Source organism: Nelusetta ayraudi, unplaced genomic scaffold (genome assembly GCF_046127955.1).
Source record: "Nelusetta ayraudi isolate G7.1 ecotype Tasmania unplaced genomic scaffold, CSIRO-AGI_Nayr_v1 ptg000064l, whole genome shotgun sequence".
Classification (NCBI taxonomy): domain Eukaryota; kingdom Metazoa; phylum Chordata; class Actinopteri; order Tetraodontiformes; family Monacanthidae; genus Nelusetta; species Nelusetta ayraudi.
The window spans coordinates 1,202,063-1,222,967 of record NW_027466114.1 but is presented as its reverse complement, the minus strand read 5'-3'; the positions used below and the strand labels follow the sequence as shown (position 1 = coordinate 1,222,967).

At 44.2% G+C, this 20,905-nt stretch overlaps 2 protein-coding genes across 2 annotated transcripts in view; both read left to right on the top strand.

Moving 5' to 3' along the window:
* The window catches only part of LOC142898371 (NACHT, LRR and PYD domains-containing protein 14-like), a 272,094-nt gene that overhangs the window by 186,067 nt on the left and 65,122 nt on the right, over positions 1 to 20,905 (top strand). The gene's annotated exons all lie outside the window — the stretch shown is intronic.
* LOC142898399 (tripartite motif-containing protein 16-like) lies at positions 13,476 to 15,965 on the top strand. Its single transcript, XM_076041340.1, has one exon. It carries the CDS (start codon positions 13,766 to 13,768, stop codon positions 15,428 to 15,430), a length of 1,665 nt encoding a protein of 554 aa, XP_075897455.1. The 5' UTR covers positions 13,476 to 13,765; the 3' UTR covers positions 15,431 to 15,965.

The window sequence follows — 20,905 nt, the reverse complement described above, 5'->3', positions numbered from 1 at the left end:
CTGACTCATCCTATATACATGGATGTGAGGGCTTTTCTATTTGCTCCCCATTCTCATTACATTCATCACCTTTTTACATTGCTCCATCATTTTGTGAATGTGCACTGCCCACGTGAGTCTTTCATCAAACCATCTCCCCAGTAGTTTAAAGTGCTGCACCTTCTCCAAATCCTGATGATATCATTTGAACTGAACCTCCTTCCCAATTCTTTTCCTTGTAAAAATCATTGCTTTGCTTTTATCAACTGAAAATCTAAATGCCCAACTATTGGCCCATTTCTCTACTTTTAAAATAGCTTCTGGCATTTTTTGTAGCCCATCATCTGCAAACAAAGAACAGCCCATCCCCTGTTGCACTTGTGAAAATACTTCATTAATCATGACTGAGAATAATAATGGACTCACAATCCTCCCTTGTGGCGTTCCATTCTCCAGCCTAACACTTTCTGAGTACTCATTTCCTGCTCTAACTTGTATCTTTCTATCTTGTAGAACATTTTTTATCCACTGCTCCATCTTCCCTCTTACCCCCGTTTTAAAAAGTTTCATTAGCAGCCCTTCTTTCCATAACATAGCATATGCTTTTTCAGTATGAAAAAAACACTACTCCCACACTTTCTGTATTAATCTGTGCTTTTCTTATTTCATGCTCTAACCACAGTTGCGCATCCATAGTATTACAGCCCTTCCTAAAAGCACTGTGATATTTGACTATATACCCTTTACTCTCCAAAAAATACCTTCATCTTTTATCATTTTCTCCATGACTTTGCAAATATTTGATGTTGAGGAAATGGGCCTATAATTGATTGGCTGTGAAGAATCTTTCCCTGGCTTACTTATTGGAAGCACCACAGCCTCTTTCCAGTTGCTTGCTAATCTCCCTTCCTCCCAGACTTTGTTCTACAACTCCAGCAATACCTCTGTTGATGTTTGACTAAGGTGATTTATCCTTATATAACATATTTGATCCTTACCTGGAGCTGATGGCTTTGTCCTCTTTAAAGCTCCATTCAATTGTGCTTTAGTCAATGGTGTATTAATGAACTCCTCTGTTTCCCCTTCACAGTGCAACAAAGCTTCATTCTCCCTTATTGTCCTTTTCCCTTCTTCACTGATATTTTCTCAACTATGAATTCTTCCTCATGTTTTCAGCAACATTGCAGCTTTTTCCTTCTCCCTTAGCGCTGTTTTGTTAGCCTCTTTTAAAACAGGGCATCTAAACTCCTTTTTAAGCCCATTCATTCTTTGAATCATTGCCCATATTCTTGATATTTCTGTTTCCCTCCCTACTGAGTTACAAAACCTTTGCCAATACTCTTTCTTTGCACACTTTATGATTCTTCCTACCCTGGCTTGTGATCTTTGATATTCAATAAGACTCTGATCATTATGATTCTGTTTGAAGACTTTCAATGCCTTATTTCTGCTTTGAATTGCCTCATCACACTCTGTTGTCCATCATTAGTGATGGGCGATAATGTCATTTTCAAATTCGATACGATATTCGATATTTTTGAGGTCGATATTGCGATATCGATATCAAAACACTTTTTAGTTTGTATTTTTTTTCAGTTAAAACAAAGTTAAAAATCACAAGACACATGTGGCCTTTAATATATATTTATTACAAAAAAATGAAAAACAATGAAAGAAAAATTTTCAAGTGCCATCAAATTTAAATAAATATAAATATAGAAATTATAAATCAGTATAAAGTGCAATCAATAAAAATATAAATCATAACAAAAATAAATGTCATTCAATGAAAAAAAATTATACAAAATATAAAAAACTTTGTAAAAAAGAAATAATTATGGATAAGTGTAACTTAAAATGACAATGAAAAACAAAACCTTTGAGAAACATTTTCTAACATCCTGAAAACAAATACTCTCAGGAAAACATAAACATGTCTAACCTTAGTTTGTTTTTGTTTGTCTTACCTTGTTGACATGGTTGGGCGGAGCTTCCGCCTTCCCCAGAAGTGTCACCAGATGGCAAGCGTGACGCGTCTTATCAGCAGATGTTATGGAGGAGTGTGGAGGACACTCCCGCTGCTCCTTCACCTCTCCTGGATACTGCTTCAGGTGTGCCAGGTGTTGGCCACGCCTCCGTAACATCTGCTGATAAAATGCCTCACACATGCCATCTTGTGCCACTTCTGGGGAAGGCGGAAGCTCCACCAAACCATGTCAACGACGTAAGACAAAAGAAAAATGAAGCTATAAGAAACCACTACACAGTGAACACAATCAAACTATGTCTAACCTTGCCGATGCCATCTTGGCCAGTGAGCGGTGGACTGCACTGTCTGACACAGGAAAAAACAAAACATGATGATTGGTCAGTTCTGCAAGACCACCTACTGTATCTCCCTAACACAACCGTGGGCATACTTATGTGTGCTACATGTGTAGAGTGTGTGTGAGTGTGTGTTTGTTTTTTCTCTGAACTGCTCACAAGCTTTAAATTTGAGTTTCAGAATAAGAGCATGTTAACATGTTTTGCTTTCAGTCTGTTTCTTTTCACACTCAGCAACTCCCCTGCCTTTGAAAACAGTCTTTCTAATGAAACACTGCTTGCAACAGTGAGGTGTTTCTTGGCCAGTTTGCTGAGCATTGGAAGTGACTGCTGGTTTTTCTTCCACCAACCCAAAGGCTCCTCTTTCCTGGCCATCACTTTATCCTTCATGTGTTGGCGCATTTGGATGTATGCGTCAGTGTTGACTGTGCCATTTCCCTCTGAAGCCCAAACCTGCATGTCAAAGTCCTGCCATAACCTTGAAGTTGAAGGAGTAGGAGGAGCTACCAACACTGAGAAGGTTGATACACTGACAGAGAGGTTATTGGAAACTGGGGCATCACTGGCATGCTTTTCTGTGTGGTGTTCTTTCTGCATCTCACCGATGAGCTTGGACCTCATAGATTCAACATTTCCATTGTGTGAAAAGACCACATTTTTGAATGTAGGGTCTAATAAAGTGCTGGCTGCCAGCTTGGAAAAGGCCTCCTGCAATTCTCTGCAAGGTGTGACGCCAGTATATTAGCGTTGGGCCCAGCAGACGCACTTGCTCTTTGGAGCAGAGACAGCAGAGGTCTCACTTTAGAAAGTGTGACATTTCTATCTGCGGACACTTCTCTAGTGACCTCTTCAAATGGCTTGAGGGCTTCAATAGCCTGGCTAATAGAATGCCAGTCTTCCTCACTAAGACAGAGGTTGGCTTTACCAAGGAGGCAAAGTGCTGTCTGAGCAGCTTGTTGCTGTTCAGACAGCACTTTGCCTCTCCAACATTGTTCCAGACACTGTTCCATCTTGTCTCGACCGACTGCTTCAGTTTCTTTTCTTTCAGTCTCAATGCATCTTGTTGTTTTTCAAGCAGTTCTGTTGCTTTGGAGCTATGGTGGAAATATACACAACACTCACAACAGCGCTACACTTTTCAATTACTGACATCAACCTCTGGTCAGACTTCATTGAGTCTTTGACTACGAGATGTAATGAGTGAGCGTAACATGGAATATGTTTCCACATGTTGGTCCTGACAGCTTGGACCATGTTGGGTGCATTATCGGCAACAACTGCATGTATTTTATTGTTTCTGCCCCAGTCCTCCACAGTCTGTGTTAGTACATTAGACATGTTGTCACCAGTGTGATCCTCTACAACATTGACAGTGTCCAGGGTGTAAGCCTGGATTTCCCACTCCTCATCTACACAGTGTGCTGTCACTGTCAGAAAGGCTTGAGTTGCCCGGGAGGTCCACATGTCAGTGGTTAAGACAACACTAGAAGCTCTGTATAAACATTCTTTCACTGCTGTTTTCACCTCAGTATACAAATGTGCTATTTGTATTGTCATCAGGGTCTTCCGTCCAGGTAGACGATAGCGTGGCTCAAGCACCTTCACTGCACTTGATGAAGCCCGGATCCTCCACAATTGAGATGGGCTGCATGTCAGTAACTATCATCTTAGAGAGGCTTCTTGTGATGTCCTGTGCTCTTTGGGAATCATCTGAAAAAGATTGGAATTTCCATCAAGCTGAGTTCTAAATACACATACATATTTTTCAACAAAGTAAAGAATAGTTGACAATAATCTACACAGATGTTATCAACAATTGGTCGAATAAGTGTAACCGGTTGAATCGTGTCGTTTGCGTTGTGTTGAGTTTGAGTGACCCACACCGTGCTCAGCTCTGGAGGCTATCTCCGTTTATTCTGGCAACTCTCCCACGGAGTACACGGAACAAAAGGGGCACAAATACAACATACCTGACAACAGAAAGTGCAATACAAAATCCTTTGTCAACTGCTGATACATATGTGGAGCCCCCTACACAAATTAATTGACATTAAAGTATACAACCAAATTGTGAAATTAAAAGTAGACCTCACCGAGGCTCACCTCTCCCACGGAGTACACAGAACAAAAGGGAAGAGGTGAGGCGGGAAAAACTCTTATATAGGGGGGGTGTGCCCCCAACAGGTGTCCATAGGGGACTGAAGCTTGGAGACAAATGTTCCACATTAAAACAAAGAGGCTTAATTGTCAGGTGTTACTACTAAATTTTGTGAAATTATACAAATAATATCCAGCTTCTTCTACAATTACTATTAAAACATTAATGATCCTGTTACATAAGGTCAAAGCTGAAGCCACAAGTTATGCAGACAGCACTGTCTTCATGGTAAGAAAAACCCTGTATTTGAGTGAAGAATAGGATTCATTACCACTCATTATATTCATTTCAGTCAATCTATGATTCAAATGAAAACAGTAACAGTAACATTATGACGGGAAAAGTATTTGAAAAGCACTGTCTTACTACCTGTACCCACCTGGGTATTTGCTTTGTCCAAGAAAGCTCTCCTGCAACGTCTTTTGAGGAACTGGAGTAGAAGGAGAGGAATCCTGGACCTGCAACTGTTTGCTTTCAGCTTCCTACAAATCAAGAGGGCTTGCATGTCTGTAATGTCCGTGACGGGAGTTCCACTCGTGTATAGTAGTTTGTTTTTATTAACAAGATTCCCTCTTCCCGGTCTCCTCTTACTTCCCGGCTTCCGCCTACGTCACCTACTCCCTCGGCACTCTCTTAAAGTGACAGTACCATTAACTGATACATCCATTACAGTGTCGCTCCTCTAAACAGGTACAAGCCTAGCCAAATCCACTAGCCTAACTTTACAAACCTTATGTGCTGTTGGGTGCGTGCTCTTCAAATGTGGAAACGGGTTGCTGGTGTTGCTCATGTGCGACACTCTTTTGTCGCACAAATGGCATCGCGCAACGTTTTTGTCCACCGGTGAGAAATATGACCACACGACGCTACGTTTCCTTTTCACGCTTAACCAATCAGACTCTCCTCCGGCCGCCGCCATTACTCTGCTCTTCCATGCACGGCTGCGGTGGGCTTTGGCGTGTCCAATAGTCAGAAGTAAGCTGCCGCGGTTGTGGTTACAAAAACAAAATCAAAAAAAGTGTACGCATGTCGATGCAATGTTTTACTCTGATTAGTGATGGATATATCGATAACGATATCGACGTGCACATCACTGTCCACCATGGAACAACCTTCTTTCTTTGCCCAACTCCCTTTAACTTCATAGCTTTCTTGGCAGCTTTTAAAATAGCTGCACAAATATACTCATTTAACCCAGGGGCGTCCAAACCTTTCTCACTGAGGGCCACATACATAAAAATATAGGAGCGGCTGGGCCGCTGGCTAGAAATGAGCTATATAGCCTTAACGTTAGTGTATTAAATAGTCAATTATTCTGCTGAGTATCAGCTGCGCTGGGTGTGTAAGCCGGGCCATCCAGCTGCGGTGCTGATCCGACGCCACTCGTGCCAAAAATCCACACAAATGTCACTCGATCAAGGAGCAAATCTGCATCAGATGAGATCAGTTGACTTTGCGTGTGCAGTGTGTACGCTGTGCACAGCGGTGTGCACTCTGTGTGTTAATAAGGAAAAGGCATAGAAGAAAGTGGTGCGCAAAAGCAGGGTAGTGACAGAATTAATGCGCATTATTGATATTTGTCGCATGTGTACCTGCACATGCATGCTTATTAACACACGGGTACTGTGGAATATATTTTCTACTCACCTAAAGTGGGAACGGCATTGCACTCAGTGGGAGCAGCTCCCCCTGGTGTTAAAACTAAGAAGTGCAATACACTCAGGCAAAAGTTGAAGTGCGGGCCATATTCTATTCTATTTAGAACATTTCTTGCGGGTCAATTAAAAATGGATCGCAGTTGGCCCGCGGGCCGTAATTTGGACACCCCTGATTCAAGCTATCAATATCAAGACTTGGATGGATTTGTCCAATGTCTTTATGACTAATGTGCCTAAATTTCTCCCACTCAGCACCACTAAATGGGCGCCCCTGTGCTCTCCCTGAATCTTGGTGTTGTAGATTCAATGCCTCTTCTATCATTATTGGATAATGGTCACTTCCTATAGAGCTTTCCTTTATCACGTCCCAAGAACATAGAGCTGCCAGTGAATGTGATGCTAGTGTGGCAGGTGGGTTTGCCCCCACCTTTGCGTCGTCAGTCACACCTGCGCTGCAGTGAAATTTTAGCGTCATTGATTACACCTGCGCCAGAGTGAAACTAGTCGTTTTAAAAACACACGCCAGGCTGCAGTCAGCACTCTGTCGCCTGGCGTGTCCACGTTGAGAACTCTGTCTTCTGCAGCTCTTAGCCTTTCGGCTAGCAATCCTAACGCGGGCTGGGCCATAAGCGCGGCCGGAGGAGGAACCCTGGCGGGTGCCCGTTCATCGGGAGGTGGCGCTGTGTGTGCGTGATCGTGTGCGTTCACCGCTTGGCTGTTAAAGCCGCAGTTTGTCGGAGCCTCTCCTCCTCTGGTGCTCGGTTTGGCCGCAGCTGTGCAGCTGAATACCGGTGCCCCGAGACGGGAGTTGGAAGGACGCTGGTTTCAACCCCCAGCCTGGGTGCAGTCGCTCCGTCTTCCTCTGCTTCTTCATACCTCTGTTACGGTTGCGGCGGCGACTTTCTCGCAACTAATTGCCGCATTGGTCGAGCCGGGTAACAGTTGGTGTCACCACCACAACGCTGATATTTGTCGTTTGATTTTGGTTTAGACAATTGGGTTTGTCTGTTTCTTTTGTTAGTGTAAACATTTTTTCTTTGGTTGGTTTCTTTTCTTTGTTTTGCTGTCAAATTTTGGGGAAACTTTGGTTATTTATTAAATAGCGATTTTGTTATAGTTTGATTTCTTTTTTTTAGTTAACATTTTGTTTCCCCGTGCTCGTTAACTTCTGTTTGGTCTGTTCTGTCCTGTGCGTGTGTGTGCGTGCGTGCGAAGGCTAAATAAAAAGCGGCCTTTGTTTTAACTACTTAACGCCTGCCTGAGTGTCTAGGTATTATATTAATGTTGTTCTCTTTTCCTTTGGACAGGAGTTGGCGTAGCGTACGGCAGACTGCGTCGGTGGTGGTTCCCCTTCACTTTGCTTTATTTCGCACAGCACGAGGTGAATTTTGCTTTGCAGTGATTCCCTTAGTTTTGTTTATTCCCCTGTTTTTTTTGAGTTTTCTTTGGTTTGTTTAGCCTGCCCGCTTGGCTACGTCCAGCCCCGGTCCCCTTAATTTCCCATGTTTAACAGTCTTTTTGGTATACTTATTGTCTTGACACTCAGGCAGCGAAACCTAGTCTTATTGTTCTTTTAAAAAAGTGTTTTTCTGTGTTTAAAAAAAGAGTTGACTATTTTAAAATTGTCAAATTAAGCTGTTTTTGGAAGTCCATCTTGTCCTCTTCCATCCTAGAGTGTAACGAACCTGTGTAGCCCGAATAATTTTTATTGTAGTTCATTTCCTGGGGTGCAACTCCCCAGGTGGCGTTGTCCGGCAATCCTCCCCCATTTTCCTTTACACCCACTGTAAGAATTGTCTCCACCTCCGCCAGCTCCCCTCGCCACAAACTCAGTCAAGACGGATCCGGAAGGTGTTTAACTCGCGGTGGCATCAGGCTGAAACTAGTTCTGCACGTCCCGGTCCAGTTCAAACCGGCAGTTCTTTCAAGGGAATGCCGACCCGTGCTGCTCTGTGTGCCTGGCTGCGGCCACGCAGGTGTGTTGTTGTTTGCGGTGGAACACCGCTGGGTGGGCGGGACTTCTGGTGGCGCTTTCCGGCCTCGTGGTGCTGAATGAAGATTTGGAGCTGAGAGCAGCGTGCGTGCGCGTGCGTGTTTCACTCCTCTGGAGTGATTTTCAGTTTGCCCCCTTGTTCCTCCTCGGATCGCTTAGATTCCCTGGGATTTTTAGTGGTGGGCAAGTGAAGCCTCGTGATGCACTGAGGCTTTCCTAACAATTGTGCCGAAAAAGATACAAAACTTCAAGACTTGAGTGACGGTGACATCTGGTGGACAACTGAAGACATGGCAACCTCTAAAGAGCACAACTGAAGCACTGGCACGGTTTCAATCCCATGACAGCAATAAAAGCTCAGAAAAGTCTTTGTGGTCATTCAATTGTTTTGTCCTTCATACCAAATAATGATTATATCGTCAATACAAAAACTATGCAGATGCTCTCCCCCATACTCTGAAACACAATCCTGATTAACCCAAAGAATAAATGCAAATTATGTTTAGGGTTAAATGTTGGTTCAGGGTTTATTTAAAGCTTTGAGCTTTATTCTTGATTTAAAAACTGTACTAAAAGTCCCTAACAGGATTAGGGATTCTTCCTACTTTGCAAATGATCATGGTGTTTCAATTCAGAGACATTGTGTTTTGTTTTTGTTGTTTTGGAAGTGTATTTCAGGAAAACCCTTAAAGATAATGGTTTGTCATTTGGGGACTTGGACGGTTGTTGTTTTTTGTTTGTTTGTTTTTTAAGGATTATTCACAGAAGCAGACAAGCAATTTGTCTTCACAGGTTTTTATTGGGAAATATTCCTTCTTTCTTTTTGTTCCTACTGTCGCAGGCTTCAGTCGGCTACTTTTCTGGCTGAGCAGCTCCCCAGCTTTGGAAATGATCCTTTCACAGGGAACAGATGATGCTGGGATGCACAGATACTTGCATGCAGTTTTCCAAAGCATAGGATATAGTCTGCTGTGCCACCCAGTCACTTCTGCTCTTGTCAGAATTTGTTCTTTCAAATATCTATGACACAGACAGTACCACAATGAATGACTGAATAAACAACTGATGTTTCAACACTTTTTAACATGCATACCTCTGGATCTCCACTGCAGCGCTGGCAGATGCACTGCTGGTGCGGTGCCGAGACTCGACGTAGTTTTCCAGGAAGGCCCACAAGTTGTCATTTTCTTCACCGGCACTGGCGGATGTTGTTGCTGTCTCCAGTGGCACATCTTCTGCCGACCCATCAATAAGACTGGAACACTCTGGTGTCAGCGTTTCTACAGCAGCCTGAGCATTGCTTTGATTAATAAAGCCAGCCTGTTAAAACCGTGGCTCCAAGATGGTGGCCACCGACGGGAGTTCACCTTTTTCCAAGCCACTGAATTTTTCACTCAAATTAGTATTCAAATTGTTGGCAAGCGTGACCCCAATACCAGGAGCTGTTTGGGCACATTTGGCAGAAATGACACGCCTCAGCATTTTGGCTATAGGAATTGCCTTTGAGCCCGACACACTCCTTTCCTCAGAAAGCTCAACAGTTGCCTGAGACTGGCCTTCAAACTGTCAGGCACTGGGTGATTGCTGCATAGTCATCAGCAGTGAAAGGCACTATGTCAGTGTTAAGTGATGCCAGGGCTGCCCCTAAAGGTTCTCTCTGCTCATAAAGCCTATGGAGCATGGCATAAGTGTTGTTCCATCTGGTTTCCACCTCTTGAACAAGCATTTTTTTTTTTTTTTTTTTTGGGGGGGGGGCATGCCCACATTGGCTTGAATACAGCACAACCTTTCCTTTGCTTTTGAACTGGAGTGTTCCACTATTTTGCCGGCCCTACTGCGCATGTTTTCCAGCTCAGTCTGACTGTTTTTTCTTCTTTTTTTAACAATTAAATTGAGCATGTGGGCAAAGCAATAAATATGTCTAACATTTAACACATATTGTGAGCTCCATCAGTAACCATCCCACAGACCTTTTCCGTGATTACAAACTCTGCCATCAAATTTGCAATTGCTTCTGAAATATTATTAATAATTATTAATATTAGCTTCTGTGTGGGTCAAAGGAAAATACTGCACACCTAAAAGCACAGTAGCCAGATCTAGGCTGTCTGACACATAATAGCAAGTGACATCAAGGTACGCATCCATGTTGACTGATGTCCACATGTCTGTAGTCAAACTAACAGCTGAAGTTTGCTTAATTTCTGCCAAGGCCTTCTCTTTGGTTAAAGTGTACCTTGCTTCCACCATTGCCTTTACAGTTTTGCGGCTTGGAATGGAGTTCTGTGTGTGTGTGTGTGTGTGTGTGTGTGTGTGTGTGTGCCACTGACCTTCACCACTAGGCTGTGACCTCTGCCTTGACCTTGTGGTCCTCAGTGGGACCTGCAGCAGAAAACAGCAGGTTTCTATTAGTCAGATTCTATGAGCAGGTCACATGATGACATCAGCAGCAGCAGCCAATCAGAAGGTAGAGGCTGGAGGTCCTCACCTGTCCCTCAGGGGTCTGGGCTCTGCACCCTGGATGACCTGGAGCCAATGTTCCCTCTAATTTTTCAACACAAGCTCCTTGAGCACACTGAGGACCACTGTGAGCAACATCAGATGTGCACGCTGTGGCCACACACCAGTATCACACCTGTTCAAAACCTTGGATCATAGCAAGTTACATGGCTTATTAAAAGAATCAAATTCCAGCAGCAATTTTCATGAGTTGACTTTGAATAGAAGTGATTTGGCCCACTTCAAATGAAAAAGAGCAAAATCTTGTTGTTGATGAGATGTGTAGTGTGTTATATGTGAGAGTCCTGCTTTAACCATAGGAAGAGTCCTGCTTTGGCCTGGCTGAGGTCCAGTTGTGGCCTGGCTGAGGGTCATGTTCTGGAAGAAATACGTGTGCTGTAGCTTGTGATACAGTGTGAATTCCTGTAACTCTTTGTCTGTAAAATATCTCATTACTCACTTTTGTATTAGCATTTCTACGACCCATCAGGGCTTCCTCTAGGATTGTTTGAAACTGTGGGGGAGGGCTTCAGCGTCGTCATCGGCGCCATATATATATTTTTTTCCAACAATATCTTTATTTATTTTCAAACATAGTAATACACAATATAGAACAAGAACTTGAAACTCTTGCCCACAACCAAACCGAGCTCACGACCAAGACATGGCTACAAAAAGGACAAAGAGACTCAAAAAAGAAACAAACCAAAAAATACCCACAGTAAACAAAGAAATGAAGTTCATTAAATAAAAAGTAAAACTATTAAAAAATAAATGAATGAAATAAAAAGGAGAGAGAAAGGGGGAATAAGTATACACAAGCACCTTTACATTGATGTCGTTCACTATATATTACACAGAATGAAGATTTCGGGCTCATTCCTGGCTTTAGCAAGATACTTTACGAAGGGGCCCCAGATGCTCTCCAACATTGCTATCTTACCCCTGATTGCATATGTCATCTTTTCTAAGGGCAGAGTTGCTGTTCATTCTGAAAACCATCTGCCCTTCCTCGGTCTATCCACATCTTTCCAAGCCAGTGCAATCACTCTCTTGGCCAAGAGCAGACCTATGTCTAAAAATAATCCATGCTTCTTTCTTACGTTACAGTTTGGAGGATAAAAACCCAAAAGAAAAAGCTTGGCTTCTAAAAGTAATTGTATCCCTAATATCTCCTCCATGCATTCTTTCACTTCTCCCCACAATTTCTGAATTTGAGAACACTGCCACAAACAATGAAAGATCGAGCCCTTTTCTTTATCACACTTTATGCACACATCTGGTACGGCGCTGTTGAATTTATTCAACTTGACCGGCGTCATGTAAGACCGCATTCACCAGTTGTACTGCAGCCATTTCAACCGGGTATTCACTGTGTGAGATTGTGCTTTGGTGCAGGCCTTCTCCCACTCCTCAGTGGACAGGTCAACCTGTAGGTCCTCTCTCCAGGACTCAAGCTTATCTAACGAGGATTCTGAAGACTGATACACCAGCTGGATATATATATATATTTTAGAAATCAGGCCCCTCCCCTGGTAGTCTTTCATCATCATTCTTTCAAGTGTTGACAGGCTAGGAATACACAAGGCAAGTATCTGAAGAACTGGCTGCGAGGTGGGTCGTGTTTAACGACAATTTCATGGAAAGACATCAGACGCTTATCAACAGGATTATAAAGATCTCCTACTTTTTGTAACCCTTGCTCAGCCCATATTTTAAACCCCCCCTCACCTCCTCCTGGGGGGGAAGAGATCATTTCCCCGTATCGGACTAAATAATGAGAGTGAGGCTGCGTCTTTGAAATATTTCTCAACTAGTTGCCAGACGGTGATCATATTTTTAGTCATAGGATTCTTAGTGTTATTTTGGAGTTTCTTAAAATCTGCTGAGTAAAGGTAAATGGATAAGGGAAGCTTCAGTGAATAACCTTCCATCTCCCTCCACAGCGGCACGTTCTCTTCTGAGAAGTGAAACATCAGTGTTGTCAGTTGCGCAGCCCAGTAATACCAGAATGGCTGTGGGCATTGAAGCCCTCCTCTGTCATACGGCAGGGACAGCAACGATAGGCGCTGCCTGGAGCGTTTATTGTTCCATAAAAACTTGATGAAGAGTGTCTTCAGCTGAGAAAATGGATTGCTTGGAGGTGGCGGAGGTCAATTTTGAAATAAATATAATAGTTTAGGCAGTACATTCATTTTAAGAGTGCTTATTTTCCCCAATAACGACATTGGAAAATCAGCCCATCTATCTCAAGAATTTGACATTTCTTGAATTACTGGTTTATAGTTAGATTCTATGATGTTATCCAGCAGCGGAACAATTTGAATGCCTAAATAAGTGAAGCAGTCGACAACTTTAAATTGAGAAACTACATTAGTTGGATTTTCTCTGTCTTCCTGGTTTAATAACATAATGGATGTTTTAGACTGATTGATTTTATCTGCGCCATATTTAACAATATGTTAAATTATTATTTAAAATAATGTAAATCACTGATCAAGCACACCTAACAATTCAACTACCAATGAATGAGCAGTAGTATGCATGTGATAACAGATTGAAAAATGAGCCGGAGTGATAGCTCTTCTCTGAATAGACAAGCTAAGCCAGTGGGCTGCTGTCAGCCAGTCAAAATAGAGCGGAGTGGCACCTCTTCACTTTGTTACGCAATCTATGTCAGCGCGCAGCTGACAGGGAAAGTTGCTGGTGTGTGTGTGTGTGTGTGTGTATGTGTGTGTGTGTGTGTGTGTGGCAGCAGCAGCAGCAGCAGCAATGACATCAGCTGCAAATGACGACTCAGATTGTGAACTATGAACTTTGATTCATTGTCTGTCTTCAGCGCCAAGTAAACAAAGTCCACACACACACACACACACACACACACACACACACACACACACACACACACACACACGCACACACACACACCCTGACACTCCTCTTCCCGGAATGAGTCAGGAGGTTAGAAGTCCCGCCCCCTGTGCTCCCTGCAGCCAATCACAGCCCTGACTGGTCGTTTCCTCCCCCTCAAGTCAAACTGGTTTCGTTTCTGAGGAAGCAGAACCCAGTCAGCCAGTCAGTCAGTCAGTCAGCCAGTCAGTCAGCCAGTCAGTCAGTCAGTCAGTCAGTCAGTCAGTGGCTCTCAGAAGTGAAATGGCTCAGGCAGCAGCTCAGCTGGACCCAGAAACCTTCTCTTGTTCCCTCTGTCTGGATCTTCTCAAGGACCCGGTGGCCACTTCCTGTGGACACAGCTACTGCAGGAAGTGTCTCCAACACCACTGGGATGCAGAGGAGGAGAGGAGAGTCTACAGCTGCCCTCAGTGTAGGAGGACCTTCACACCAAGGCCTGTCCTGGAGAAGAACACCCTGTTAGCAGCTCTAGTGGAGACCCTGTCGAAGACTGGACTCCAAGATGCTCCTGCTGATCACTGCTATGCTGGAGCTGGAGATGTGGCCTGTGATGTCTGCACTGGGAGGAAACTCAAGGCCCTCAAGTCCTGTCTGGTCTGTCGAGCCTCCTACTGTGACTCTCACCTCCAGCCTCATCGTCAGTCTTCAACATTTAAGAAGCACAAGCTGGTGGAACCCAGCCAGCAGCTCCAGGAGAACATCTGCCCTCGTCATGATGAGGTGATGAAGATGTTCTGCCGCACTGATCAGAAGATCATCTGTGGTTTATGCTGTGTGGATGAGCATAAAGGTCACGACACAGTGGCAGCAGCAGCAGAGAGGACTGAGAGGCAGAGAGAGCTGGAGGAGACCAGGCAGAAGATCCAGCAGAAGATCCAGCACACAGAGGAAGACCTGAAGGTGCTTCAGAAGGAGGTGGAGTCCATCAACGGCTCTGCTGATAAAGCAGTCAAGGACAGCGAGAAGATCCTCACCCAGATGATCCGTCTGCTGGAGAAAAGACGCTCTGAGGTGCAGCAGCAGGTCAGATCCACACAGGGGGCAGCAGTGAGTGGAGTCAAAGAGCTTGAGAAGAAGCTGGAGCAGGAGATGATGGAGCTGAAGAGGAGAGACGCTGAGCTGGAGAAGATCTCACACACACTGGACCACAGCCAGTTTCTCCACAGGTTCTCCTCACTGCCAGCACTCAGTGCGTCTCCAGACTCCTCCAGCCTGGAGATCCGTCCTCTGAGATACTTTGAGGACGTGGCAGCAGCTGTGACCAAGCTGAGAGATGAAATACAGCAAGTTCTGATGGAGACTCAGACAAACATCTCATGGACAGTGAGCAACGTTGATGTTCTACTGAAGGTACCAGAACCCAGGAGCAGAGAGGACTTCCTCAGATATTCACCTCAAATCACTCTGGATCCAAACACAGTGAACAAACATCTGTTATTATCTGAGGAGAACAGAAAAGTGACAGGCATGATGGAAGTTCAGTCTTATTGTGATCATCCAGACAGATTCACTGACTGGCAGCAGGTCCTGAGTAGAGAAGGTCTGACTGGACGATGTTACTGGGAGGTGGAGTGGAGAGAGGAGGTTGGTGTAGCAGTGGCCTACAGGAACATCAGCAGAGCAGGAACGTCAGAGGAAAGTTTATTTGGATTCAATGACAAATCCTGGAGTTTATATTGTTACCCAGGTAGATATGGGTTTAGTCACAACAACATCATGACTGATGTCTCAGGTCCTGAGTCCTCCAGAGTGGGAGTGTACCTGGACCACAGAGCAGGTCTGCTGTCCTTCTACAGCGTCTCTGGAACCATGGAGCTCCTCCACAGAGTCCAGACCTCCTTCACTCAGCCGCTACATGTTGGACTTGATGTTGGTCCAGGTTGTTCAGCTGAGTTGATGAAAGTGTGACTGAAGTCGTCAGAGAGACTCTGAGCTGAATTCTCACCTTTGATTCTTCTTCTGTCTTCACCTTTGTTGCCCAGTGTCTCCGGCTGTCAATCACAGGGTGGGCGGGGCCTGGACGCCACTTCCTGTTTGTGCGCCTGGTGACTGTTGTCCACCTGATGTTTGTCTCCACGGCTGCTGGATGTTTGTGCCACGTTGTTTCTCTTCCTCTGCAGCCCATTCATCCCACAGATTAATAATGTGGCATTAGTCCACATGACAACTTTATTACTGTGGAAACACAGCTGAGGTCTGCTTCCACTCTGGACCTTTCCACCCTGACCTTTGACCTTTCAACAACTCATCCATCTGATCAACCTTCTGACTGTTGATCCGTTTGTCAACAATCAAATGAATGCATGTAAATATTGTGAGAGAATTTTGTCTTTTGATTCTGCTTGTTGGCTCAATGTGCCAATAGTCAATCAATAAGTCATGAAATATGCCATCAGTCTGTATTGCACAACAATGTCAAGTCAATGATCAAGTGTTGAATTGAAGCAATAAAGCAACAAGACAATCCAGAGAGCAGTGGGAGTGTTTCCTGGCAGTGAACTGGTGCCAGCCAATGAGCTGACGTGACTGATGTCAGGCTGCAGTACCAGCTGCTCACCACAGGGGGGGAGGCAGAGAGTCAGCAGGAACTCAGCACAAGGTCAAAGGTCAACTAACAGTTAGCAAAGTAGCTTCATCTGCAGCTCTGCAAAAACAGGAGAAAAAAAATGTGCACGCATGCACACACACTCAAACACACACACACACACAAACACACACACACACACACAAACACACACACGCACCACTATTTTACAGAACAAGTAGAGAACGGGTACTTTACTGACTCACATTGTATTTACTTTATTGCATCATAACACCCATGATCATGTGAATTCATATATAGTGATTATATAATGCTATATTAATAAATAATATAAAATATAATATACTACTATATTATATTATATTATATTATATTATATTATGTGTGGAGGGGCAAAGTGGCCTCCCCACGAAAAAGGGGATCTGGACCGACCGGGTTGAAGTGGTGGAGTTGAAGGAGGAGGCAGGCAGCGTCAAGTGCCTGCCTCCTTTTAAGTCTTTTAACCCCAAAAAAACCATAAATAAAGCCGCAGGAGCCAACTTCACCTTCCCCTAGTCTCACAACAGACTAGCCAGTTCTCCCTTCCCACAGCAAAATGAGCCCCCTTTATAGTGGGCAGCATCCTATTGCCAATTGGGCCACCCCACTAACCGTGGTGACATCGACAACGTCGAACATTTCAAAACAAAACAATAACACAAAGAAATACACCCTTCAATAAACAGAACACAATTCCCCCTAAACATACAAACCCTTAAATACAAATAGACCCCACATTCTCCACTTAATTACACATTCAAACCAAAACCAACACCCCCCCTTACGGCTATGGGCTACTCCACTTCGCCGGCGCTCCATAAAACCCCACCCCTGCAGCGGCACGCGCTTCCGCCCAGGAGCAGCGGAGCCGACCGGGACCAAGCGGGTGCAGGTGAGGTGTGGGTGAGCAGCATGGTGACAGATGATGGTGAGAGATGAATGACCAGTGCACAAACTGTTACATGTTGGGAAATGGGACAGAATGGGAGTCGCGGTGCTCCGCGCTGCCGACGCCGACACCCTGCTCACGGCACCCGTTCCTCCGCCCCCAAAGCACGGCTGGGCACAAAAACCGTATTAAATACAAAATAAAAATCCCTTTCACAACCCCGTGTGCCACTTTGTGTGTGTGTGTGTGTGTGTGTGTGTGTGTGTGTGTGTGTGTGTGTGTGTGTGTGTGTGCGTGCGCGTGCGTGCACGTGTAAAACAGCGTCTCTTTTGCTCGCTCTCCCGCGTGGGCAACGCCACGCCGCCGGGTCCTCGTGGGGGAGACAGTGAGAAGGGGAGGCGGAGATCGCTCACTTTCTCACATTATATTATATGCATTTCTAGCCTCGGCCTTTAGCGACGTCATATTTAATCAACCCTAAATGAACACAAAATGAGCTTCAACTCTTGTCCAAACTGCACCAATAAACTGAACATTGTCTCCAATTCAATGCACCACGGTTTATATATTTGAAATTGCAGATGGTTCTGCAACTAACTAACGCATTTTTCCAAAGACACTTTCGCCGCATAAATCTCCGATTTCCGAACAAAATATGCGAGGTTTGCGTAATTTTATAATCCCCCCATTTTTTGTTCACTTGACTCAAGCGCAACCATTTTCCTCCCGTTCCTTTGAGAACGTTATTTACAAAAAGCGAAGAAGACGTAGAAGAAAAAGAAGACGAAGAAGAAAAACAACAACCAATCAAAACCTCAAAGCCTTGGTCTTCCTTTACCACTGTCGCAACCCCATCTGAGTGCCTGCACGCGTGGATTTATGAGACGGTTTCCGACGGGTTCCCGATGTGAGTCGCGCATGCGATTACGAACCGAGACTTTTTCGATATTTCCTGATTTATGACATTAGATTAATATGCACCATTTCAACTGGGGAACATTTAACGTCCGTCGCAGATGGAATCTACTGCGATTTAAAGCACATTAGTAGGTAGAGCTGGAATGTGCCGTCTTTCTAAAAATAATATAATATAATATAATTTGAATCAAAAATAAAAACATTTCATCACTCTGTGATTGAAATATATGTCATTAATTTATGTTAATATTAATATATATGTATAAATATTAACAGTAGTTATTAATTAATAACTTAGACAGTTTGCGCCCCCCCATACTCCGACACACAAACACACAGCAACTGTATTTTATAATGTGCGTCAAAACTCCCAGCAGACCGCGCAATAAGAGTTGACACTTTGTTCAGGTATGCACTTATTTCAGCATCTGTTTTGCCACCTCTTTGAAATACAAAGTACATTTTATTTTATTGTTTCAATGTATTGTTTGCTCCATTGTTTTGTAAGTACGAGACATCTCTAAGGTCTGAAATAAAAGATGAGAACTTGATTATTCTCAGCACTTTCTGTCATTTAGTATTCTTTATAATCATAGGAGGAGTGATGGCCGATCGAGGCTTTGTTGAAGCTTCGACACTTGATTCAAAAAAATGGTTCATTACTCGAGGCGTCAATGACACAGTGCTCGAGGAGGTCATCTAGTGGTCAATAATATGAAGTGCAATGGAAAGGTGTTCATTGTTTCATAGGTTGTTTGGGATTTGATTCACCATGCATTCTTGTTGGACAACACTACATGGTTGTATGGTTCAATGCTGACACAATAAAATAAAAATGAAAAATGAAGACAATGTCTCTTATTTGGCACGACTGATTGTAGTAGACTATAGCTCTATACTTAGCCTGACAGTTTGCGCAATGAATTATATTATATCCTAAAACAAGACTAAATAGCCCATAGTTTAAAAATATGTTCAATAGTAAGTGTTCAGTGGGTCACATGTCAAATGTGATCTATTTAAAATGTAGAATAGATGAGCTAAATAACACATATATAATACGCATTGATGGGAATGGAACTGTCGCCTCAGTCTTGCAAGTCCAAGATTGTCATAATGTACCACAAACCCAAATCACACTCCCTTTTTTTCATCTGAGCTGTGTGAGTAGCGTTAGCGTCTACACACTGTGATTCCTCATCAACTCCCACCAATTTGCATGTTACGGAGCTTAACACTGTCAAACCAAACCCCTGTCGATCAATTCTCCATTGACTTCGAAAGCTCAACTCAGCTCTGAGTCGAGACAACCAAACCAGTGATAGGGTTTCCATACTTCATGAAGCAGTGCACTGGTTTATGCTGTATGTCATCAACCATGTGATTCTTCCTAACCAAAACAGCACTTCTGACTGTATCATGGAGGCATAGAAAAATAGGACTGTATAGCAATTTTCTGTTTGACTGCACTAGATGAGTGTATGGTTTCCAGTGGATATCATCATCATAATAATAATAATGATAATAATAATAATAATAATAATAATAATAATATTATTATTATTATTATTATTATTAATAATAATAACAAGAAGAAGAAGAAGAAGATTTTTTTTGATTTTTACAATCACATTTATTTACAAAATACAGGCTAAAAACTTATGCACCTTTCCTAACATAAATAAATGATTAAAACAAAGAAATAAATGAACTAAAAAAAATAAAATAAGGAACAACAACACAAAATCAAAAACCAAACCAAAAGAGACAACCCATTCAAAACAAAACGAAATAAAAATAAAAGTATTAAATGAATGTGCCTGAGCACAAATACCATCCAGAGTTTTTACCAGAGACTAATATAACAGAGCACCAACAGTTGCTCACATTCTGTTCCACTCCTGGACACCGGAGTATCTGCAGATACCTGGCAAAGTTTTATCCAGGATACGTTTTCACCTCAACGGGCCCAGAAATGGGCCCGCGCTGGTAAGTTTCGCTGTTTGCCGGACCTAAACCCACTCTGATCTAAGACAACAAAACGCAGTGGACTCCTCTTTGGAGTCCTCGCGTGTAAGTTTTCCACTGCGGCCCACAGCCATAAACACCAGTAAAAGAGCTACGAGCTACGCCGTTTTGCACTACACTGTTGCTGCCGGAGTTTCTTTTCTGGTTTCCAGATTGTCCCGCCTGCCCCCCGCATGGCTCCACTTACCTCCCCACACGAGTGTGACAGCTGTATCCACAAATCGCAGAAGATCGCGGAGCTGGAGCAGCGTATCTCCAACCTCTACTGGATCAGGGATGAAGAGATGAGGCTGGATTCTGTTGTTAGCCTGGGTCCTACTGGTCCCGATTCAGTCGGACTCGCGGATCTGGATTCAACCATCCCGATGCTCGGTCCCGGTTCCATGGACACAGATCCCGGGCTCACTGGCTCAGCTCCGGCTGAGAGATCGGCCCTCGCTCCCGAGCTCCGCGCCGACGAACCGCCTGCCGCAACGACACCTGGGCTAGCGTCTTCAATTCCACCACCTAATTCCATCCGGGAGGATACGTGGCTGGTGCAGGGGGCTAAGCCTAAATGGCTGAGCGGCAGTGCGAGGGCAGCTTTCACTTTTAGCCCCAATCCGAGGCTCCGAGCTAACAGCTCCACTCCCAACCAACAGCCCTGGTCCACAGTGCTGGGAGGGCGGGGGACGCGACCCAGTCCGTTAGCTGCTCCGCCTTGTGAGCTTCAGATGGACAACAAATATGACATCTTGAGTGTTGAGGACTTCCCTCCCCTCCAAAATGACCATCTCGCCTCCTCTCTGACTGGTCCACTGCCAGCGGCCCGGGCTGTTGGGTCGTCTGCGCTGGAACCTCCAGTCAGGTCCGCAACCTCCACCTCTCGGCGCAGGTTGGTGAAGGAGGCTGCTCTCAGGGCGCGACGACGTTCTGGTGGCGCTCTGGGTCTTGAAGAGTCGTGCGGGACCCCAGCCTCCGCCGA